Source organism: Puma concolor, chromosome C2, assembly GCF_028749965.1.
Source record: "Puma concolor isolate L17-30 chromosome C2, mPumCon1.1.hap2, whole genome shotgun sequence".
In the NCBI taxonomy this organism is placed as follows: Eukaryota; Metazoa; Chordata; class Mammalia; order Carnivora; family Felidae; genus Puma; species Puma concolor.
Window position 1 is genome coordinate 89,267,224 of NC_141675.1, and position 25,488 is coordinate 89,292,711.

At 44.1% G+C, this 25,488-nt stretch overlaps 1 protein-coding gene across 2 annotated transcripts in view; it reads left to right on the top strand.

Annotated features, from left to right (window-relative positions):
* The window catches only part of HEG1 (heart development protein with EGF like domains 1), a 91,122-nt gene that overhangs the window by 16,371 nt on the left and 49,263 nt on the right, over nucleotides 1-25,488 (top strand). Inside the window, exons 2-5 of one of the 2 annotated variants that reach the window (XM_086675178.1) lie at nucleotides 12,797-13,084; nucleotides 14,720-15,001; nucleotides 21,756-22,109; nucleotides 23,041-23,388. In XM_086675178.1, the coding sequence (XP_086531304.1) occupies nucleotides 12,797-13,084; nucleotides 14,720-15,001; nucleotides 21,756-22,109; nucleotides 23,041-23,388 (1,272 nt within the window). The remainder of the gene's footprint in view (nucleotides 1-12,796; nucleotides 13,085-14,719; nucleotides 15,002-21,755; nucleotides 22,110-23,040; nucleotides 23,389-25,488) is intronic. The other variant, XM_086675179.1, reaches the window with a different exon arrangement.

Sequence of the window (25,488 nt, forward strand, 5' to 3'; positions counted from 1 at the left end):
CCCCCTGGTTTGTTGGATTCCTGGGGTGGAGGCCGTGATCTGGAGAGAGAGTGCAACCCTGAAAGTGAGGATGGGATTCTTGTCCCAAACCTGCACCCAGGATACCTTCTCTGCCCAGCTCCCTAGCTTCTCTGCCTACCAAACTTCCAGGATACCTTCTCTGCCTAGCTGGGCCTCTTCTCACACACCCATGGCACTGGCATCCGCATCACAGGAATTTATTAACCCCATTCAGCTCTCTTGGAAGCGATAGGCCCCTTGAGGCAGAATCCACAGTGTCTTGTGTGTGGTTGATGCCCAGTAAATATATTTTTTATCTATTTTTTTTTTTAATTTTTTTTTTCAACGTTTATTTATTTTTGGGACAGAGAGAGACAGAGCATGAACGGGGGAGGGGCAGAGAGAGAGGGAGACACAGAATCGGAAACAGGCTCCAGCCTCTGAGCCATCAGCCCAGAGCCTGACGCGGGGCTCGAACTCCCGGACCGCGAGATCGTGACCTGGCTGAAGTCGGACGCTTAACCGACTGCGCCACCCAGGCGCCCCTGTTTTTAAGGGTACAAGTTATTGACATTGAGTACATTCACAGTGTTGTACTACCATCACCACCATGAATTTCCAGAACTGTTTCATTATCCCAAATGGGAACTCATTAGGTAATGACTCCTCATTCCTCCCTCTCCCCAGCCTCTGCTAATCTCTATTCTCCTTTTTGTCTCTATGACTTTACCTATTACAGGTACCTCATGTAAGTGGAATCATATAATATTTGTTCTTTTGTGACTGGCTTTTTTCACCTAGCATGACGTCTTCAAGGTTCATTCATGCAGTGTATGTCAGATTTCCTTGCTTTTTAAGGCCAAGTGACATTCTCTTGCATGTATGTATCACATTTTGCTCATCTAGTCATCCATCAATGGGCATTTGGGTTGCTTCAACCTTTTGGCTATTGTGAATAATACTGCTGTCAACACGGGTGTACAAATATCTCTTTGATTCTCTGCCTTTAGTTCTTTTGTGTATGTCCCTAGCAGTGGAATTGCTGGATCATATGGCAATTCTATGTTTAAGTTGTTAAGGAATGACCAAACTGTTTCCTACAGTGGCTGTGCCAGTTTATATTCCTACCAGCAATGCACGGAAGTTCCAATTTCTCTTAAGTTCTCGTCAACACCTACTTTCCTTTCTTTTTCTTTTCCTTTTTTTCCCCTTGATAATAGCTGTCCTAATGAGTATGAAAGTAAACAGTCTTTTGAATTTATAAATGCTACCCACTGGACGTATTATGGACCTGGAGCTATTATTGCCCCTCTTGGACCCCGGTCCTGTCTGAGGGTCAGATTAGTTCGTTGCTATGGTCCGTAAGGGCAGGGGTCACTATCAGAGAGGGATGGGGGCACCAAGGACAACCCAGGCAATGTCCCAACTTTGACCAGAATGCATGATGCAAAGCACTGGATGTTAGCTAGTGAAGCAGGCTACATGCCATAAATTAGTTTGGGAAGAGTTGGCTGAGCTCCTGTCCTCTCAGTCCTCACTGGCTTCATTTGGGTGTGGTTAACTAGGAAAGACACCAGAAAGAAAGGGCTGGGCTCTGGTCTCCATCCTGCCACTTAGTTCTGGGTTATTCTAGGCATGTGACCTTAGTACTGAGTCTTAGCCTTCTGTTCCTAAAATGGGGTAAGAATTCCTATCTTGCTTGCCATGCAGAATGTCAGGACCCAACAGGATAATTTAGCCCCCTGAAATTATCAAGTAAAGAAGCGCTTTGCAGATTGTAAACATGTGGGATTTCTTAATTTGATCTCTGAGAATAGGGGCAAAATTCCATCCTCCTATAAAGTTCCAGTGGGCAATGTCCTGCTCCTCTTGTGGTTTACAGCCATCTACCATACCAAAAAGGGGATTAAAAAGGCAGCTTTTTCATTTCAGTTCTAGTCCTGTGTGAGCAATTGAATCTGAGGAAAATCTCTAAAAATTATAAAGAAATTCACTATCATTGGTATGAGAACCCATGCTAGCACATGCAGTCATGTGGCTAGAAAGCACCCAGCTCTCCCATGTGTTCCCCAAGTTGAGGGATCCCAGGAAAGCTCTGAGGGGGAGGCAGAAACAGGGAATTCACAGCTGGGGGAGGGGGGCAGTCAGTGTCTTACTTTTCCAGAACGTTCTCTCATGAGCCTTAACCCCTAACAATCTGAGTTTCATCTTCTCTTTGCCACGTGACACTCTGGAAAGTCCCGGGGACTCTGGTTGACTATTCTGTGGCCTTTCCACAGGCCTGGCCCGTGCCTCTCTGTGGTGTCTCGGCACTCATTGCCTTGCTGGCTCCTACTTCAATTCATCCTATCCTTCCCTGGTCCTCTGTGTCTCCTTCACTGACTCTTCCTCTCCCTCTGATTCAAGGTTCCCCTTAATTCAGTCCTCGACCATCACTTTTCCCTTCATACTCCATCTCCTCATCCCTCTTCCTAATTGACAGTCCCAAATTTTTAACGGCCTGTCAGACATTTCCAGTGGGAAGTTATAATATCACCCCTCACTTCATATTTTGAAAACAGGTTTTTCTTGTCTCTCAAACTCATTCTCCATTCTGCCTCCACTCTTTATTATTATTCTTTTCATTACTCATGAAAATTATCTCTGAGAAGCTTCTTTAGAGGTCTTCTTGCTCAGTGTTCCTGCTAATAAGTGCAGCTATCATCAAACCAAATCCGTCTGATTCCAAAGGCCCTGTGCCACAGGCTAGGTCACTCCTCTGAGGGAGGAGCAGGACATTGCTAATGGATTTGAGACTGGGGTTTGAAGACCAGGGGGACGTTGTTCCCTGACCAATGCCTTAAAGCTCCATGTCACAGAATAAGCTGGGATGTGAGGGAACAAGAGCTGGGTTCAGATTGTGAATCTGCCGTTTAGTGCATGACCTTGAACAACCACTTAATCTTTCTGCCCTTCTTCCCGGGTGCCATGATACCCACTTGACCAGCTGTCATTCTCATTAAATGAGATAAATGCCCTTGAAAACATTTAGCACGTGGTAAGCACTGAGTAGCTATTTGTGAAGTCTGATTCTAAATGGAGGGAAATGAAAATAAAGGGATCCTGCTTTAACTCTGTGACATAGGGCCCACAGGAGTGGTTGACAGTGCAATGTGGGGGCGGGCTGGGCCCTCTGGGAGGAAATTGCCTCTTTGGATGACACAGCATACTCCCTGTACACACCCACTCCACTGCTCAGAAACAATGCATGTTGAAAAACCGCAAATCATGGGGTGGGTGGTGAGGAGTTGACTCTATAGCAGCTGCTAATTAGGAAATTCTATTCCCAGGCTGTGCTAGCATCCCTGATGTTGGTTCACAAACAGATGTTTTAGAACATGAAGACACTACAGAAGTGGAAGTTGTCAACTTGGGGGAAAAAACAGGCAAAGCAATGAAACTGTCTTGACACAGGGGGCTGAGTGCAGAGGGAAGGACGGTATTTCCAGCTCAAATATACCTGGGAGGTTGGGACATCTCAACTCCAGTATGAGGCTGGTTGGTGCGGCTCAGTTGCCGTGGGATGTGAGTGAGGTTGAGCAAGTACCTCTGACTATCTGGGGAGAGGGATGGGTGAGGTGAGGAGAGCCAGCCTCAGAGCCTGCCCCTGAGTGTCCAGTAGGGCACAGGGTCTTCATCCTCCTTCTCTGGCCCAGACTCCGAAGCCTGAGGTGTACCTTCTTTCCATTTCTCCAAGGCCATTTCTCTTCTCTGCCAAGAGTCAGAGCAGGTTCTGGATTCTCCCCCTGCAAGTGTTAGGTCCCTGCTGACTCCTTGCCGCTTTACTCTAAATTTCTCTCCCACTCGGGGTTTACCCCTGTGCTGAACAGGGAGCTACGCCAAAACCAAAATTCAACCACAGTACTCCTAAACAACTCAGGGCTTCTGAAGGGATTCATCCTTGGACCTCAATAAATATTTTAGCACTGGACTCATTGTTCCCCCCCCAAGATACAGCATGGAATCATGTCAAGCACTTGCATGTTCACAATCAAAAGATTGTAAATGGGTGGCAGAGTGGGTGGGCTGGGGTGCTGCATGGTTAATTAATCCCCTTCTGAAGAGTAGTTCATAGGCAATAAAGAAGTAGAGGGACATCCAGAGTTCAACAGCAGGCAGTGGAATACTATTCTTTTGGAACCCTGGGCCAGTGACATCAGGGGCTTATGCCAGAGGTGGGCCTGGCTCTCACCCTGTGCCCTCCTAGTTCTCCCTGCATCTGCTGGCAGAGTGTCCTGGAGCAAAGCCACAGCGAGGCCCCAGCTCACGGAGCCCACCTCAGTCCTTTCAGGGGGTGCACCCCTAGCTTCCAGCAGAACTTGTACCTCTGCAACTAGCTCTGCTCTGCTGCCTGGAGAGGGGTTGGTTAGCAGTGCCTGCCAAAGTCATGTCCAAATCTGTCCGTTCACATTGAGAGACCTAGACCCCTTGAACAGCTGCAATGGGTGTAGCACTCACTATGGACCAGATAGTCTTTGACACTCTCACGTGTGTGTACTGTGTCACAGCCCAGTGAGGTAGGTGCTGTCATTATCCCCCTGTTACAGACAAAGAAGCCAAGGCAGAGAAATTACGTATGTCATCCAAGGTCATACGGCATGTACATGGTAGAACCAGAAGTCTAACACAGACAGCCTGACTTTAGCCAGTTTGTATGTTACCCACTGCTTCTCTTGTTAAGTAAGTACTGAATTTCTATATCCAGACAGGGAGCTGGAGGCAGGCTCTTTTCCTTTTAGATGAGAGAGTCTCCACATAGAGAACACAGATTCTCAAGGTGGGGTAAGCAGGTGACTTTCCCCGTCATGTGTTCCGGGGGGAAGAAAGGGAAACATCCCCAGAAGAAGAGAGATGGTAAAGGTAAGAATTTCTGATCAATCCAGGTGGCTATGGCACCTGCAACTGAGGGAAAGAGGGTAGAGGTGGCATCATAAGCCCACAGGTCCCTAACGCCCACAGGGCCCAGCAGTGGCAGTACTGACCAGGGGTGTGTTCAGTCTCTAGTTGCTGTGGACAGATGGTCATCCCCTTGATCAGGACACCAGCTATGGCCACAGCTGGTGCTGAGTGGTTAGGTACCCAGAGGCTGGTTGTCCAGACACAGGTAAACTCATCAGTCCTTCAGCTGGGTGCTCAAGGCTACTCACAATGTTTATGTTTCAGAAATAGCTGTATTGGGGCGCCTGGGTGGCGCAGTCGGTTAAGCGTCCGACTTCAGCCAGGTCACGATCTCGCGGTCCGTGAGTTCGAGCCCCGCGTCAGGCTCTGGGCTGATGGCTCAGAGCCTGGAGCCTGTTTCCGATTCTGTGTCTCCCTCTCTCTCTGCCCCTCCCCCGTTCATGTTCAGTCTCTCTCTGTCCCAAAAATAAATAAACGTTGAAAAAAAAAAAAAAGAAATAGCTGTATTATGAGCAAGTTGCATGAGCCACCTTTATATCGAAAGTCTACAGGCTTTACCTACCTTAGGGAGCAGTCTAGGGACCAAAGAAAGCCCCTTATAAGAAGGCTTCCAGACCTAGAGTCCTTTTACCAAGACACCAACTTTTTTGTTCTTTTTCTTAGGAGATGCTTTTTTTTTTTTTTTTAAGTTTATTTTTAGGAATCTCTACACCCAATATGGGGCTTGAACTCACAGCCCTGAGATCAAGAGTCACATGCTCTTCCAAGTGAGCCAAGCCAGGCACCCCAGGAGATGCAGGTTTTTAAACAGATATATATGTATATATATGTTTATGTTTATATATATATATGCATATATATGCGTATTTATTTATGTTTATATATATATATATATTTTTTTTAATGTTTATTTTCTTTTTGAGTGAGAGAGCATGAGTAGGAGAGGCAGAGAGAGGGAGAGAGAATCCCAAGCAGGCTCCGTGCTGTCAGTGCAGAGCCAAATGCAGGGCTCAGACTCACAAACTGTAAGATCATGACCTGAGCCGAAATCAAGAGTTGCATGCTTAACCACCTGAGCCACCCGGGTGCCCCTAAACACATCTATTTTTAATAACATAAGGTCATATGGTACATGCCATTTTTTAATTTATATTTTTAATTAACTGTACAGGGTGAACATAGTACATATCTAAAACTGTATCAATAACATATTTTGGTCAGCCCTTTAAAATCTTGTTGTCTTATAATTACTTACAAGTTCCTATTGCAGAAATTTAGGTTGTTTCCAATTTTCATTATTACAAACGATGCTGTGGTAAACTTCCCTGTGCCTGAATCTGTGCACATCCTTAAGAATTTCCTTGAAATTAATTTCCAGAAATGGAATTCCTGGGTTGAAATATATGCCTATTTTTAAGACTTTTGCAATGGATTGTGGAATTTCTCACCAGAATGTGCCAGTTACATTCTTACTGGTGTTGTGCGAGGTGCCAGTCTGCTATGCCCGCAGTGACACTGCATCTTATCATTTTTTGAGTCTTTGCCAATTTGATAGGCAAACATAAATTTATATAAAAAGTTGAAAAAAAGGCTTTTCTAGTTTACATTTGTATTTTATTTCTTTCTAACAATACTGTCATGTATTTATTCTCAAATTATACATTTTCTTCTGTGAATCACATATTCATGTTCTTTGTGAGATGTACATCTTAGGAATTTTTTTAAGCTTATTTACTTTGAGAGAAAGAGGGGGGAGAGGGGTCAGAGAGAGAGGGAGAGAGAGAGCCACAAGCGGGCTTTGTGCTGTCAGGGCAGAGCCCAGTGTGGGGCTCAAACTCATAACCGTGAGACCATGACCTGAGCCAAAATCTAGTCAGACCCTTAACCTTAGACTGAGCCACCCAGGTGCCCCGTACATCTTAGGACTTTGAAAAACCTCACGTGTTAGGAATGCTAAACTTTTATCGTCCGCTGCAGGCATTTACCCTGGCTCGTTATCTAACTTCTTTGAATTTAAATTCTTATTTTTTATCAAACTCATACATAGTTTAAAGATCAAATATGTTTTATAAGGCTATTATAAAAAACCCTGACCACTCCTACCACCAATCATTTTCCACTTCCCAGAATCAACCACTTTTGACCCTTTTAACAAGCTCTTTTAGTAATCCTGTCCATACCTCTCAGTAACATGCTTAAATTGCTATTTGTTGATTCATTGTTTTGGTTTTAGGCAATATTAATTAGTTTCTCTCAATGGAAATTTCATATTACTGCAAGCTCTACCAGTTGGAAGTGATACACTCTCTTTCTATTCTTCAGGGTCAGCTTGAGGAACTTGAAAATGCATTTTTTACACAGCTTAAAGTCACCCTTCAACACAACATGATTCTGGTTATGCCCTCCTGACTTCTGCGCTATTGTTATCCATGGTTTGCTCTATCTTATTTTATTAATCCCACAGATGAGAAATTATTTTATAAATTCAACGTTGCTTTAGATTTATGCACATATTTACCATTTTCTTTGCTCATTATATCTTCTTGCCTCTTCTAGCTTTTATCTAGCATTGTTTTTCTTGCTTGACATAAAATTCTCCCTAATTTGCTTTTGTGGAGGTGGTTGATAAACTGAAATTTGACTGAAAATGTTTCTTTTTTGAAAGAGAGTCTCAGGATATTTTTCAAAGATAGTTTTACTGAATGTACAATATTTACCCACTGGTTTTGGACTTCCATTGTTGCTGTTGAGAAATCAGCTGTTAGTCTAATTGTCGTCTTCTATACATGATTTGTGAGTTTATATTTCTGTACTATTTTGTTTTCTAAGGATTTGTTGGGCTTCCTTAGTTTGAGGGAAATTCTCAGCCATTACCTTTTTGAATATCGCCATTTCTCTCTTTTCTCTCTTCTCCGCCTAGAACTCCAGTTATATATATATTGGACTTTCTCACTCCTATCTTCCTTGTCTCTTCCTCTCTTTTTCATATTTTCTATCTTTTTATATCATCTGGGTGTTCTCTCATCATCTGTCTTGTAATTATTAGTTCTTTTTTCAGTCGTATCTAAATCTGTCAAGTTTCCTAGTTTCAATCATTATATTTTATTCATTTTTAGAATTTCCATTTAGAGTTCTTTCACTTCTTTTGGCCATTATTTATAGTCTCTCTTTCTCTCATTTTTAGTTTCTTATTTCTTTTTATGTATTTTATATACTTACATTCTTTGACTGATATTTCCAGCGTTTGAAGGCTTTGCCTATCTAGGTTGCTGACTTTTACCCACTGATGCCTTTTTTCCTTTTATATTTTGTGCTTTGTGACAGTGATCTCTTATTCCTTAGAATCTTATCAATGAATGATAAAATCGGATTGAAGGTATGTTCATTTAGAGAGCATTCACATTTATTTCTGCAAAGCAAGAGGCACCGTGTATCCGAACCACTTTTCCTTCACACTAATGGGGTATATGTGGGTGCACATATGTGCATGTGTATTTGAGATATGACTTACATACCATAAAATGCACCCTCTTAAAGTATATAATTTAGTGGTTTTAGTATATTCACAAAGTTCAAGACCACTTTTAAAATATATCCTTGGCTTGAGGTTTAGACCATACAAGTATTGTGAGTTTGTGCTGCATACCCACATGAGGGCTACCTTTCTGGTTACAAATTCTTGAGTGAGATTTATTTTCCTTCATCTAAAACCAAGATCAAAGGCCACTTTTCCCTGCTGGCCCCCTTCTGCAGGGCAGATTTTTTTCCCCTATGTGTCTGACACGCATAGTATAGCCCTAGTCCCAGCTTCATACAGTCTGAGTTTCCTCTCAGACTCTCTCCTTAAGAGTTTTGTCTCCTATCTCCTACATCCTCCTAATAATCAGACCAGAAGTTCAAGCTCACAAAAGTTGAGCAGGTGCCCCAGGGCAGCTTCTAACTGCCGAGAATTAGCTCACTTCTCTGTATTCCAGCTCTTGGTTCATGTTTGGCCTTAGAAGATGTGATTCTTTACTTACTTGCCAACTCAGCAATGCATTTAGAAATATTTTGTAAAACATATTTTATTTAGTATATTTCGTTTATAGTGGTAGGATGATTTGGGACAATGCAAGACTATGGTCTGCCTTTTTTGTTTTGTTTATAGGGTACATTTTCTTTTTCCTTCTTCCATCTTTTGTCACCCCTCCAGGGAGACAGCATGGTTCAGTGTGACTCATGTCTTGTCTTTATGTGGCCATTCCATACCTTCTAAAGACTGCAGTGGAACTCCTAGGGACATTCCCAGTTCTGTGAAGAAGGGCATGTTGCTGCTTCCTCAGCCATGGGCTTCCTCAGAGGCTCAACAATAGCCAAGTGTCACACTCATCTTAAGGCTATAATAGAGCAAAATTCATTTTCTTCCTTTGCTCATGGCTTACCAGCTTCCAGGCATTGGTTTTGGGTCACCTCTACCTCCCCACAATCACTTTTTTTCTGGCTTCTTTTAAGAACAGTCTCTCTTCATTGTGCCCAAATGACCAGGAGGAAAGAGAGAGCATCCTCAGACCCTCTCACCTTATCTGGAGAGGCCAATTTGCCTTGCAGCTCAAATAGAAAGAACAAAGGGAACATGTTGTGTGGGTCTCTGGTCTCAAGTTGAAATTGTGGACTTAGTGGCTGCCCCTGGAAACACCCCTCCAAATCCCATTTTCAGGTGAATGTGGTCCTTGCCTGTCTGGGGCTGGACCCCAGAGGAACCCAGATGCTTGGCAACGTCCCTCCCCTCTCCAGGAAGTTTCTGTTAATTATCAATTACGGGAAACAGAATAGGAAGCATGAAAGCAGTGATTCTCAAGGGATTTGGGGAGAAAAGTGTTCCTTTAGGAAAGTTTGTCAGAATCTCTTATGGAAGATTTAAAAATCACTACCCCTCCAACCCCAATAAATGAGCCATACTTCTGGTGGGAGTGGACCAGAGTGGAGGAAATGTGGAGAACCATTGACCTAGAACTGCATTGTCCAGTGTTGTAGCCACTAGCCACATGTGGCTGTTGTGCTCTTGAAGTACAGCTAGTATCATACTCTGGAATTTACAGGTGTAATACCAAAAGAAGAATGCAAAGTATCTCAATTTTTATATCAATTACATATTGAAATGCTACTATTTTGAATGTGTCAGAGTATGTAAAGTATTTATTAAAATTAATTTCCTCTGTTACTTTTAAGTTTATTTATTTATTTTGAGAGAGAGAGAGAGAGAGAGAGAGAGAGAGCGAGCATGAGTAGGGGGAGGGGAGAGAGACAGGGAGAGAGAGAGAATCAGAATCCCAAGCAGGCTCCAAGCTGTCAATGCAGAGCCCAGCGTGGGGCTTGAAGTCATGAACTGTAAGATCACATGACCTGAGCCGAAATGAAGTCAGTTGCCCAACTGACTGAGCCACCCAGGCACCCCTCATCTGTTACTTTTTAAAGTAAACTTACATATGTGGTTTGCATTTGTGTCTTACTTTATACATCTCTTAGTGCTGATCTAGAAGATAACTCGTTCCTTTTGGGAAAGTGTGATATTTTGAGCTGAACCATAGGTTCTGCCTGCAGCCGCTACTAGTCAGATGGCTGGCCATGTTTTGCCTGACTCATACAGATAGAAGTGACTTCATTCATTCCCACCGAGGTCTCTCAGCAGTGCTCACAGCCCCTGATCCTAAGCAGAACAAAAAATATCCTTCCCAAATGAGGAAAATAAAAATAGGTTTTTAAGGGACCCATGTAATCAGCAATAACTTTAAATGGTCCTTGTCCTCATTGCTTTCTCCAGAAACTCATTAAACTCTGTGCCCTCCAATTAGCACATGTATTTCATATTCACTTCCACATTAGCTTGGATATCCAGGGAAGTGGCTCTTAAAATGTGGTCTGTGTTTTAGTCTTGGTTTCAGAAGCTGACACCCCAGCAGTGGTGGGGCTCCCTCTTCCAAGCCGTGGCTGTGTCGTGTGCACACATCTTCAGAGTAACAAGGCACCCTCCTTGGGTTGGACTTGGGCGTCCCACAAACCTGCCCTGACTCTGAACCCCCTGCCTTGATAAATGATACCTACTTCCACAGATGGTTGCTTCTGCGCCCGGTTTCCCCTCAACTTTCACCTGATCGTGATGTTTGTAACTCATGCCCTCTCTGCCATCATGTTGGGCAATATGGCAGAAAATGATCACTTCAGTATATTTCCCGACTAATCTAAATCCATCCCCTAATTTATAAATGTCAAATAACAGTCCGTACTAATAAGCAACCTTTCCTCAACACCCCTGCGCCGGAAGCGAGGGGGAACAGGAGGATTTGTTACCACGCGCTTTGTCCTGAGCACTGGGCACAGCTGAATGCTCAGGGGCTTGGGCGGGGAGCAGGCTGTCTGGTGACTTGGGCAAGGAATATGAGCCTCCGCCCCGCACCTCCTCTGCCTCCCGGGCAGAGTTGGAGAAGAGCACCTACCTCGACATTGCGCAAGGATTGAACAAATGAGGACATGTCGAGAACATATATCCGTGGTTGGCATGCACACACATGCATGATTGCTGTTTTTTTTTAACAAAATGAGACTATACTCTCAATTCTATTTTGAAACTTAAAAAAAATTTTTTTAATGTTTTATTTTTGAGAGAGAGTGACAGCAGGGAAGGGGCAGAGAAAGGGAGACAGAGGCTCCAAAGCGGGCTCCACACTGACAGTAGAGAGCCCAATGTGGGGCTTGAGTCCACAAATTGCGAGATCATGACCTGAGCTGAAGTCAGGCAGTTAAGCAACCCAGCCACCCAGGGGCCCCTGAAACCTGTTGTTTTAACTCAATAATACCTGTAAAACGTCTTTATTTTTATAACATTTTAATACCTCATCATGTCCTTTCATATGGACATAATGCAACTGGTTTAATTGATCTGCGGCTGTAGGGTTTTCAGTTTTGTTTGTTCCTTCCTTCCTTCTATTCTTCCTTCCTTTCTTTTTTGCTATTATAAACAATGACATCATGACTGTCAGTGCAGCTAAATTTTTGTCCACATTCTTGAGTATTTCCTTAGGATAAATTCAAAGAAAACAAAAGCACTGCATCAAACCTATTTACATTACGAAGGTTTTGGTAATATTGCCAAATCCTTCACATGTTTTTCCAGAATTAGGCATGTCCCACCTCCCACCCCCTGCCTGCAAGAGTAGGTGTCAGGATCGAGAGCTGCCAGCTTTTACCCTCCTACCATGCAGAAGACACAATTCACAACCTTGATGCATGCGAGTGCTTCCTTCCCCCTGCTCTCACCTGACCTGTGTCCCCTGCGCCCCTCCCGGAGCCTGCCTGGATCCCAGAGCTTCAGGTCCTCTCCCCTGAGCCCTGTATTGGTCTCTTTCTGTCCATTTTCATCATTTATTCCACTTACTGTAAAATTCAATACTACATAGTTTTGTTGCTACATAATTTCTCCCACTGCATTGTAAGAATAATTACTGTGCGGAAAAAAGAAAGGTGAAATTATTCTACCTGAATCCACTTCTTTTTTTTTTTTTTTTTTTTTTTTTTTTTTAATTTTTTTTTTTTTTCAACGTTTATTTATTTTTGGGACAGGGAGAGACAGAGCATGAACGGGGGAGGGGCAGAGAGAGAGGGAGACAGAGAATCGGAAACAGGCTCCAGGCTCTGAGCCATCAGCCCAGAGCCTGACGCGGGGCTCGAACTCACGGACCGCAAGATCGTGACCTGGCTGAAGTCGGACGCTTAACCGACTGCGCCACCCAGGCGCCCCTGAATCCACTTCTTTACTGAGTATCTGCTCATGGCAGACAGAGAACCAGCAGGCTCTTACTGATCCATTTTCTTATTGTTTCAGCTGTGGTGAGGAACCACTGGCCAGAAAGTAGCACCAAACCCCACATAGAAAACATCACCATTGATCAGAACCAAATGGACTTTTCAACGGTGGTCTCCAAGGAGGGCGTGATGACTCAGACCCCCAGAAAGAGCCACACTTCTTCAGATGCTCCAGAAAACTTCATTCCACAAACTGAAGCAGCAGATGCTAGAGGAAGAAATGACTCTTCCAGGAAAACAAATTTCACCATTTCCCCTGTTGGGTCTGACACAGCAACAGCTCTGACTTCCCAGAGCCTCACCAGAGGTGAGTTTGTGCCAACGATGCTCATTTCATTCATGTATGTCCGGTCCTGGAAGATGAAGTTTCTGCCAGTCTCCCTCTTCCCCATCCTGAGCGCCCATCCAAGGGTCCTGGGCTGGAGTAGCTCGCCCCTGTGGCTCAGGCTCCATCTATGGCATGCTGTGATTAAGTGAGTTATCAGCATAGACCAGCTGAGGGTGCAGATTTGCCTACAGCCCCGAGCAGTCCTGGGAATTGACATTCCATGGCCAGACTGAGTCCAAAGGACACCCGCTGATCATGCCCCACACCACAGCCTCAGAGAGGCAGCCCAAATGGCGGTTCCTGCTTGAATCTGCACACCTCGGTGGCTTGCCACTTCTAGCAAAAAGTTTCAAGAAATGGCTAGGGCTGGATGTGTAAGATTTGACTGAGGAAGGGAAGACACAGAAAACTGGCACCGCTTAGGTACCTACTGTATACCGACATATCTATTCTCTCAATTCTCACCGCAAGCCAATGAGGTCACATTATTCTCATTTTAGGAATTTGGAAACTGAAGGTAGAGATGGTAATTAATCAGAGGTGTATAGGTCAAACAGCTAATAGGTTTTAAAGCTGGGATTTGAGCCTAAGTCTGTATGTCTGAGCATGGTGGGAGGGATAGCTTAGGAGTGGGATGCACAGACCATGTGAGGAAAAGGACAGAAGTGTGGTCTTTTTGTGGAGTGGGAAGGCTGGCAGCTTCCCATGGGGGAGGATGTAAGTCACACATGGAGGAGAGGATAGTTGTGTGCATGGGGCGAGGAGGAGTCACAGAGGACTTAGAAAACCAGGCAGTTTAGATTTGGTGTTGTAGGAAGAGTCACCGAAGGTTTTTGAACAAGACAGTGACATGATTAAAGCGAATTTGGGGGGGATTCACCTGGCAGGCAGGTATAAGATGTCTGGGGTGGGAGATGGGGCAGAGTGAACCTGGCGTCAGGGGGACCACCCAGGCGGACATAGAAGTCCAGATGCCTGGTGCTAAGACCCATGGCCTGGTGGCCTCAGGGGTAGAGAGGAAGCAATTGGTAAAGACTCTTCACAAAGGAAAATTGATATGAACTTGATAACAGCCTAAAAGTAGAAGATGACGCCATCAAAGATGGCCCCCTGCTTTCATGAGCTTGTTGCAGGGGGTCGGGTTGAAGGACTCAATTCTATAGAGTACGAATGACAGTATTTTATGTTCCCTTCATGACATGATGGACACAGAGCTTAGATCTGCGCCTGATGCTGCCTGAGTTCGTTGGTCATCCAGGTTTTGGAAATTTTGTTTATGTTGAACTCAAGTAAATAATTCTGGGGCCAGCGTTATGGAATGTGAGTGATGAATCATGGTGATCAGAGTCCTATCTTTGATCCCATATCATCTGATACTTAGCTTCATTGTGCCCCTTTTAGAGTAACTTCACCACAAAATGCAGCCTTTGTTTGTGAGATCTGAAAACAGTCTTTGTCTTGGTTTGTGATCTCTCACTCAGGAGTTAATTTTTCATAGAATGAATAATTGCTCTTAATTTGTTTTCATGGAGGTCAGAGGTGAGCCCACTCAAACATTATTCAGACATTTTGAAGTCTGCTGGTGGAATTTTAATTGTTGGTGTCTGCTTTTAGCATTGGGGACACTTCGCTCGCCATCCAGTTCAGGGTCAGAAGGAAGAACTGCCCCTTCTCACACTGAGAGCGGAACATCCCAAGGGTCCCTGGCAAGAGGAAAGCGGCTCCCCGAAGACGTGACTGTGCACACCCAACTGGCTGCCACTTGGGTTTCCAGCCAGGACCCTCTTCCTGCTTTAGAGATGGAAGAGGAGACCACGCTCTCTAGGAAGAGAAATTTTTCAGGACCAGCGCTCTCCAGGACACCGGCTCATTCCCCTCCCTCAGACCACCCCGGATGTGAGTGCTCCTATCCCAGTCTCACCTGCTGAAATCATTCAGAATAGAAGTAATAGATGCGTACAGCTTGCTAGTAACATACCTGTCACAGGGGCCAAGGCGAGGAGACATTAAAGACAAACGCAAAGTATTTGGGGGAAAAGTACCATCCGCACAATTTACCTTCATACTGAAGTTTGTCTTTAAATTTTTGTTAATGTTTATTCGTATTTGAGAGAGAGAGAGAGAGAGAGAGAGAGAGAGAGAGAGAGGAAGGGGCAGAGAGAGAGGGAGACACAGAATCCGAAGCAGGCTCCAGGCTTTGAGCTGTCAGCACAGAGCCCGATGCGGGGCTCAAACTTATAAACTGTGAGATCATGACCCGATCCAAAGTCAGACACTTAACTGACTGGGTGGACTGAGCCACCCAGGTGCCCCTGAAGTTCGTCTTTAAAATATGTTCTCTTTAACTGCATAGGAAGGAAAATAGGAGTTGGTCAGGTGGCTGCTCTGGGCCTTTGTGTCCACCAACCCCTGCTTGTCCCCTCACCCCCTGCACACACGCACGTACACGCATCCAACAGGGACTAAGTGTTGTTGGTGTGTATCCTTTGCACCAGAGGCCACGCTCTGGGGTGAGTGAACTGGTGAGCACTGAGTCATTTGATTAGGAGTTAGATTTGTGTTTCTTCGTTATGGCCAACTTGTTTCTTGCAATGGCAAAGATAACACAGATAAACATTTTGCTAGGCGTCATAGAAAAGAAACCCAGACAGTGCAGGTGTTGGCAAAGCTGCAGCGGTGGAGAACACGCCTCCTTGCCTTTTCAGCTCCTAGTCATCGTAAGGCCCCTCTCTGGCAGTTCCATGTCTAGCCTGGAACTGTTTTCAACCTTCTCATCCTCCACGCTATCCACCTTGTCGCATTAGTTCTCCAATACCTATCTGGTACTCAGTGTGTAACCCTCTTGAGGACACAGGCTATATTGGTTACTTCTCTTGGGTTCCCTGCCATCCCAGGACAAGGTACAGTTGGTGAGTAATGGCAATTAGCATGTGCCCCAGTATCACAGGGCTCATCTAGCTACCGACCAAAGAGAATGCTGGAAACTGCCTGCCTTTTCTCTTCTCTTCTCTGAGGTTTTATTCAGAGTCTGTGCATGCCTTAGGAAGCAGCACAGAGAGGGCTGGAAATATTCTTGGAAATAGAGGTTAGACGGCCTTCAAAGTTGCCATTTCAAAATGGTTGTAGGTCACAGGTTTTTTAGAGGTACTAGGGGGTTTGGGTTTATGTCACCAGAGCAAAAACGGAACCTGGAGGTCCTTTCTGTAATGCCTATTTAAAGCAGCCAATTCCTCCTCTATATACTCTGTATACAGTTTCTGCTGACTAGGTATGTATATAATTTATGATTCATGTTTTTGGGAGATTCCTTTTAAGATTATTCTTAAACATTGGTCAGATTGGATAAAAGCTACAAGCCTTTCCAGCTGCAAAGGTCTGTGGTTCAGTGATTTACAACCAACTTTACTAAATGGTGGAAAGGAAGCATTTTCTAGGAAGCTACACTTTGATTCTGGTCAAGGTCATTTAATATTTATAATTTAAATTCAACCCACTATTGTGGTTTATTTGAAAATCAGCCTGTTTCCAATTTTACCGGACTTGACCCTGTAGTCACCTGGATTTTTCAACATTAAAAAATAGTTGGCCTTCAGATTCCTTGAGCATTCATCCTTTTAGAACCTTATGCTTTTAGGGGCACCTGGCTGGTTTCAGTCAGTAAAGCATGTGACTCTTGATCTCAGCATATAAATTTGAGCCCCACGTTGAGTGTACAGATTACCTAAAAATAAAATCTTAAAAAAAAAAGAACGTCTTACTTTTAATTGTTGAAGAGTTCCACCATATCTTTCCTACTCCTTGAGTCTCTCACTGAGCATTCCTCTTCCTTTTTACTGAACTGGGTGTTCTGTGCTAGGTAGAGGCCCACCTCCCTCTGAGATACTAGACGCTAGGGCCCTAAGTGCTGTTAAATGAGGGAATAGCCAGGCACCCAGGACTGTCTAGATCTAGCCTGCCAGCCTCCGCTCCTCCCTGCGGGGAAGCTGAGAGGGGGACGTGCACAGAGACCTGAAGCCATATGGGAAACAAAATTCTGCTTTTACTTTCCAATCTGGGCTACTAGCTGCTAACCCCCTAACCAGCACTCCGGTATACCTCCTCCCTCCACCCCTTAAATCTGAATTCTGACACTTTACTATCCCTGCCTAACTACAGGATTGAGGGGCTCTAGGCACACATGTAGGAGCACTGAGGGAGCGGGTAGGACTTGCCAGAGGCAGGCTCGGAGGGAACCCAGCTGGCACTCTGTAGAAGGGAAGTGAAGAGAGAGGGAGGTGGGGGCGTGTGTCTGTTGACACTTGGCTTCTCCATCCACCAGTAAACGTGACCCAGTGAAAGTCCTGGCACTTAGGCCGGTCAGATGAGCCGTGCTCCTCTGGAGGTGAACATTAGCGCGGCCACCAGGAGCCTGGCCTGGGGAGATGGGGCTCCCTAAACATGGAGGGATTTGACCAGATGATCCTAAACATCCTTTCTAGCTCCAGCATCTGTTATTCCAAACACATTCAGCCTTTGTGTTCTGTGCCTCCTTTCTCTCCTCGCTCTGCTACACAGAAACGTGCCTGTAGCACCGCCTCGTCTGAGGCCTGGCTAGCCAGGAGTTCCCTGCCTCCGAAAATAAATTGTATGCCAGGGATGGATGCATTAAAGCAGGGATAGGCCCAGACAGCTAAATCAGATTTTTAAAAAGTGATCAGAAGCCATTTGAAATTATTTTTCTTGCTGCTTTATATCTTCCTGTACTTTCCATATGTTCTGTAATGAACATGTACTATTTGATCATTGGGGGAAAAGTAAGTACAGCAGCTCACAGAGGGAAAAGTTCTCTTTTGAAGGCAGAAAGATATCTGTGTATATTGAATTGTGTGAGAATGGCTATAGTTGAGCACTAAATTTAGTACTGAGCTTCCTGGAAACGAGGGCACAAAGGGAAACCGGGTGGGGCATGTGATCATTGCCAGATAAAGTAAGCATACAATTTCATCCACAGGCATGAGTGTTTTGAGGGCAGTGAATTCTTTTTTTTTTTTTTTTTTAATTTTTTAAAATTTACATCCAAATTAGTTAGCATATAGTGCAACAATGATTTCAGGAGTAGGTTCATTAATGCCCCTTACCCATTTAGCCCATCCCCCCTCCCACAACCCCTCCAGCAACCCTCAGTTTGTTCTCCATATTTATGAGTCTCTTCTGTTTTGTCCTCCTCCCTGTTTTTATATTAGTTTTATTTCCCTTCCCTTATGTTCATCTGTTTTTTCTCTTAAAGTCCTCATATAAGTGAAGCCATATGATTTTTGTCTTTCTCTGACTGACTAATTTCACTTAGCATAATACCCTCCAGTTCCATCCACGTCATTGCAAATGGCAAGATTTCATTCCTTTTGATTGCCAAGTAATATTCCATTGTGTGTGTGTGTGTGTGTGTGTGTGTGTGTGTGTGTGTGTATACACCACATCTTCTTTATCCATTCATCCATCAATGGACATTTGGGCTCTTTCCATACTTTGGCTATTGTTGATAGTGCTGCTGTAAACATGGGGGTGCATGTGCCCCTTCAAAACAGCACACCTATATCCCGTGGATAAATGCCTAGTAGTGCAATTGCTAGGTTGTAGGATAGTTCTATTTTTAGTTTTAGTTTTTAGTTTGAGGAACCTCCATACTGTTTTCCAGAGTGGCTGCACCAGCTTGCATTCCGATGGGGGCAGTGAATTCTAAGAGGACTATTTATATAAGGAATGTTGAGACTCGTAATAGAAAAATGCCATCAGTTGCTGTTCTGAGGAAATTGTGCTAATGTTCTTTAAAAGGTGATATTTTATATAGATTCTCAGTAGGAGCTGAGGGTGTAATAATGGGTCTCAACTCATGAAAGTACTTCTGTGGGTAGCTGAGCTAATGTGGTCCAGGTAAATTGCTTTGTGGTGATTTCACTTTGTAAAGGAAGAGAGCATAAATAACTCAGAAGATTGTAGACTTAGTGTATCTTTCTCAACTATCAGCCGCTTCAGCTGGATTTTTGGCAGGTTCTGGACAGCAGTCAAGCCAAGGTTGAGCACTTGCTGCATGCCTGAGGTTCCAGCATTTTCTGTTGTGGTTGGAGAGTGATGTACATACTTTTACCAGATGAGTGGGCATTCTTTCCACCTCCTGTTATAAAGATTAGGGAACTTGGCTTGTTTCTGCTCCCAAATGGATGGTCTTCCCATTTTTGAATGGGTGCTTCAAGAGTAGAAATGAGCAAGGAAGGACAGTTATTAAATAACCAATATTGCTGGCCTGTCGATTGGAAACATGGCAGATTTCCCCCAGATGTGTTCAGCAGGTGCTCATTGAATAGTAAAAGTGGTGGTTATAGATGAACTTTTAACTTTTTCTCCTTTTCACCACTTGTATAGAAGCATTCGTACTGCTCCATAGCTTTACCATGAGGATTAAATGAGATTATGTAAATCAAGTACTTAGCACAACGTACAAAGGTATATATAAAATACGGGCGCATTGTACTTGGTCGGTAAATGGCAGCTTTTAATAATGCTGATGAGATGGTGAAGCAGCATTCCACGGGGCCCCAGTCAGGGAGAGAGAACGCAGCCATTTTCCTTTTGTGGCTTTCAGCATTTGTGACTTCTGTAATTGCGTCTCTGTGGCCATCGATTTGCTATACAGGTCTGGAGGCTGAGTCCAATATAGCTGCCGCTGTGCAGTGAATCAATGAAATAATGCAGTTGACTGGGGATGAGAGTGATTTGAAAGAGCACCCAGCAACCGAGGAGGTTGAAAACGGGCAGATTTAGACAATGATTCTAATGACGTTAGGTCCTAAGAGGCTAAGTGGCTAGTGAGGATTTGGGGCATACATATATGATGGGTTCCTTTTTTTATATACTAATGCGTTTTTATTTGGTTGTTTATGTTTTTCAGCGAGGGGGATGGTTAGGTCAGCTGGGACTCCGCTTTGGGGTCCCGTCTATTTGTGTGGCTTGCTTACCTCTTCATTTCGCTTTCATTGTGGCCCAGTGTCCAGAACTGCCTGCTGTGTTCTAGGTATATATAGTACAGGTTCCATGGTTTGTACAAGAGTAAGAGGAGCCTTTATTTCCTGGCGCTCTTGCTCTCTCTCTAATTATATTTAATATTTATCTGTGCTTTTGGTCACAACTACACATAGGTCTGGTCTTCAAGGGACCATTTATAATGGCAAGTTAATTCTGCCCTTTCGGGGTCAAAAATAACAGCTTGAAACCTTTCATTATAAAGGTATAGAGTTACTTTTTATTATTTTTGGCTTGAAAAGAAAAATGTTTTCTCTTGCCTTTGGATCTTGCCTGCCATGTTTCTTCCCACTCACCAAGCTTTCCTGCAGTTTATTCCTGTTTGGAATGAGCACGTCAGTGTGCCCTTCCGGAGGCCAGTTCTCAGGGTATCCTCTGGAAAGTTCTTTGTGGAAGGGAGACATGAGCAAGCCACCTGTACTCCTGTGGAACAGGCTGCACATTTTGACCAAAATGGCCTATCAATCCATTTTTGAGGTTCTTGGCAAATTAATCCAGTGTCTGCCATCCTGCCATCCTTTTCATCAGAAAAACTGTTCCCCGCCTGGAGTCTTCGACTTGCTCGTGGTCCACTGGGGTAGTATGTAAGCTTGAGAGTCGGTGTCCAAAGCCTAATGAGGCTAACTACAATAATGAAGCTTGTTTGCTTTTGGATGGAATTAAATCAAATCAGTGGGGTAACACTGAGTATCTCCTGCTGATCGGAAGCTCTGTTACTTCTTAAATGCAGTTCAGTTTATAGTCTTTCAGAACATAAGGGTTACGGTGGCCATGAGGTGGGAAATAATAAAGAACCCTTAATGGTGACAAGGCCAGAAATTATTGCTCTAGGCTAGTATTGTTCCCACTGTGGTCTGTGGAGCCCTGGCCTCCCCATTGGTGACCTGGGGGCTAGGCTCCTACCACTGCCTTACTTTTATTCATTTTTTACGTACGGGTTTTAATCTATAATAGCATTTGAACAAAAGGGTTACATTGCTAAAATAAAACAAAACAAAAACCTGTACCTTATCACAATGGCCTGTCCCTACATGATCTATAAGGTGGAATTCAAGAGTACAAGTTTTTACCTTCCTCTATAAAAGCCAAGGCCAAGAATGTCTAGAGGCTTTGTTCCATTTTCCCTTCAGCCAGAGCCGAAGCTTTTCATTGTGCTTGAAGGACCTCACTGCTTCTTCACTGAACTCTGTGAAAATCAGAACCTGTGAAGAGAGAGTGTCAAATGTGTTTATATTAGGTCTACATTATCTAGATTTATTCAACAAAATGTAATAAACATTATTTGTATCTAGATACATCCCTGATTTTCTTAAACCCTTGAGTAATCTTTTTTTTAAGTGTTGTTTTTTTTTTTTTAATGTTTGTTTACTTTTGAGAGAGAGAGAGAGAGACAGCATGAGTGAGGGAGGGGCAGAGAGAAAGAGGGAGACACAGAATCCAAAGCAGGCTCCAGGCTCTGAGCTATCCGCACAGAGCCCAACGCAGGGCTCAAACAAAATCATGACCTGAGCCAAAGTCGGAGGCTTAACTGATTGAGCCACCCAGGCGCCCCCAACTCTTGAGTAGTCTTAAAGCATCTTTTCTTCTGTTTTAGCTTCTGGAAGCACTGAGATGCTTAACAACTCCACTACTCTCCGAAGCACCTTGCTGAATGGGACACAGAGTGTGCGTGTTACCACCACACTCCCCAGTGGTGTCCCAGGGATGCTTCAGTCTTTAACCGGCAGTCCACGACCTCTAAATGAGACGGAGCGTTCCCCCAAGGACTCAGAAATTGCCATGACTTCAGTATCAGCCCGTTCTTCACCCTTTGAGGCAGAGCTGAGAAGAGGCAGTGGAGTAATCAGGAATCCAGAGGATGGGGAATTCACTGAGCCATCCACAGAAAAGGGATTTGGCCTCACATCTTCTGGGGTCTCAGTGGAATTCTGGCAAAATGATTCCCCAAGTAAGTATTTAATTTTTACTTGATCTATCATGGACTTTTAAAAACTATTGGATTGCCTTAAAAGATCACTTCAAGACCATTTGAAATCTCAAAAAATAAATAAAGTGTGTTCTTAGCTAACACCATCTCCTTTATCTGTCTGGTATACCACATTATCACATTTTTATTTTTGTCCTTATGCGAACATTGTGAAGTTCATCAGACAGGCATCATTCCTCCTGCTCTTTTATAGACGAGGAAACTCAGGCCCAGAGGGTTTAAGAAATGAGGGCACAGGCATGTAACTTGTTCACAGCAGAGCTGAGAGCTTGGCCTTGGAGCGGTCACTGTCAATCGCATGTTACCGCTCTGTGGGATTGTCTTCAAGGTGAGGGCTGGCCTGCTCTTTCAGACTAGCTGGAGCTATTTTATGTACAGATCATTCTTCCAAATAAAATGTGCAGGCGTAAATATATTCCTCCAAACTCATGGCTTCAGTTTATGCCATGTAGTTTATTTTTTGTTTGCTATACTTGAAAATTAGAATAATCTTTATTAATAATGGAACTGTTTTGGAAAGATGCATGTGACTAAGCACTGTAGGTAGGCACGTCATATTTGTTGTTGGACATAACGTATTCCTTCCCTTGACCACTTTTGGGGAAAGGGAGTAAAACACCACAGCCTAGAAGTTGCCCTGCTACTTTGCACTTGTTCTTTAAAGGCTCCCTTCTTCACCAATGCTTACTTTTAGTATTGCTATCTTATTGACACTGAAGAGTTTTGAAATAATTATTTAGAACATGAAAATGCATGTCAGGTTACACGTAAAATAAATACCATACAAGATCCTTGCAAAGGGAACCTTTCCCTAGAGAAGACTCACGTCTCAGCTGTTGGGGAATCTCTTTCACATCCATGTCATGACATTTGTTTCCTTGACATCTTACAGCCTTGGGAGGAGAGCAGCTTGCCAGCAGCTCAGACGCAGAGGATGGAAGTCCCATGTCTCAAACTGAGACTGTGTCTAGGTCAGTCCTGTCGGGCAGAAGTAGAGCCAGCACAGCACGCTGGTTCTTGACCAACAGCAAGACATTCGCAGATGCGACAGGAAGCTCCACTTCCTATCCTGAAGTTGTGAACGCCTCAGTGCTGACCCGGTTCTCAGCCTCTGTGTCCCAGTCTAGAGGAAGTGACGCAGCACTGGGCGACAGGAGCTACTCTGAGCCGGCCACCGAGTCTTTGTCCTCATCCTCCTCAGAAAGCCTGGATTCCTCAGCAGCACGTGGTGAGTGCTCAAGTGAGTTTCCACTTCACAGAACTGCACCACTCGGAGGGCAAAGGGCTTACGAGGCTCATGCTCTTCTGTGGCACAGTAAGGCCGTGCGTTAATGGACCATTCCAGAGGCCCCTCTGCTGTCACTATTCCCAGGCCGTTCTTCTAGCTGTATATCTCCGGTTTTTTTCTGGTACATCTCCCCGGAGCTGCTGTTGCCACCTGCCCCTGTCACACACAGCTCAGGGACTTCTCTGTCCATGTCCTTCCTCGCCCTGTAGCCTACCCCACACCCCCATGCCTGCCTCAATCACACAGCTTCTGGAAGGTGAAAATATCACCTTCTCATGGGTGGTTGTTCACCCCAAGTCCGGGCATTCGTCAAGAGCAACTCTCCCTCTTGTCTAATCAGCTTTTATGAAGATATAATCCCCATTCTATGCAATTTGCCCATTTAAAGTATACAATTCAGTGTATTTTAGTGTATTTACAAAGTTGTAATACAGCGGCCACCACTACTGTCTAATTCCGAGAAGGAAACCCGGTGCTCATCAGTAGTCACTCTGTGTTCTCTCCTCCTCCCAGCCTCTGACAGCCACTAACTTAACTTTCCGTCTCTGTGGATGTGCCTATTCTAGACAGTTTATGGAGGAAATCATACAACAGGTGGCCTATTGTGGTTTTCACTTAGCATAGTGCATTGGAGGTTTGTCCATGTTGTAGCGTGTGACAGTACCTCATTCCTTTGTGTGGCTGAGTACTGGTTCCATCGCACGGATGTGCCACATTCGTTTATCCTTTTGTCAACGATTGCACATGTGGGTTTTTCCCACCTTTCGTCTATTGTGAGTAGTACCGTGGTGAACATTCCAGTACAAGTTTTTGTGTGGACGTGTGTTTTATTTTTTTTAATTTTATTTTTTATTTTTTGAATATGTGTTTTAAATTCTCTTGGAATGGCTGGCTACTATGGTAGCCCTGTTTCTTGAGGAATTGTCGAACTGTTTTCCAAAGCAGCTGCACTGCTTTATATCTTTATACCGCCACCAGGAGGGACGGGGGATCCTAGTTTCTCGGCTTCTTCACCTCCTGTTGTTCATCTTTTTTTTTATTCTAGTCATCCTGGGGGGTGTGAAGTGGTGTCACGAGTGGTTCTGATTTGCATTTTCTGGCTGACTAATGATGTTGTGTATCTTTTCACTTTTGGGAAAGTCTTTTCTGATCTTTTGACCATTTTAAAAGTAGTTAGGAATTCTTTCTGTAGTCTGGGCACTGTTCCTTTATCAGATATACCATTTTCAGACATTTCCCCCCGTTCTGTGCGTTTTCTTTTCACTTTCTTGACAATATCATTTGCAGCACAAAGGTTTTTAATTTTGATGAAGTCCAGTTTATCAATTTGAGAAAACTTTCTTGGATGGTCCTTTTTAATAACATTTTTGGGCAATTTCATAAACCATTCTCAGCAACCTTGTCAATGCAAAGCATGTACTGACTAAAGCAAAAATGCAATAATTGATCATTTAAGGTTATAACAGGTTTACATTCTTACCTCTCCACCACTACTAATAATAGCAGCTCCCTTTCCCCCATATGAACATCCTAATTGGTGAGGAAAACTCGCGTTTATTACTACTGATGTGACGTGGAAAAGCATATGCTTGTCATGAAAGAATACCATGGTCATGAAAGAATGCATGGGTGGAGAATATTTATGTTCTTTCATGTGTGTCCATGGAAAATGCATTATCTGTCTCCTAAACAAAAGGAGTCATTTTCCACCCTCACAATGTGGGGCTCAACGTTTCTCCTCCTCAGACCAGGAGCTCAGGTGCCTTTCCCGCGTGCATCTCTTCAGTACTAGGACCCTTTGCTCTGTAATGCGTGCGCCCTTGGTTTGTATGGAAATTGTGATGTCAGTGTGAGCAGGTCTCAGCGTTCAGTTATAAAGAGCTACATAAGGAATAGCCTCCTTTCTGAAACCAACTCGCTGTCGGTTAGCCAAATGCCTTATCTCATTTGCTCTGAATCACTCAGAGTGAACTGATTCTGCCATCCAGCCCCTCAGAGTTCGTGGTCTGTTCCTTTTTCTGGGTTTGGATGCAGCCCCTCCGTCTCAGGTCA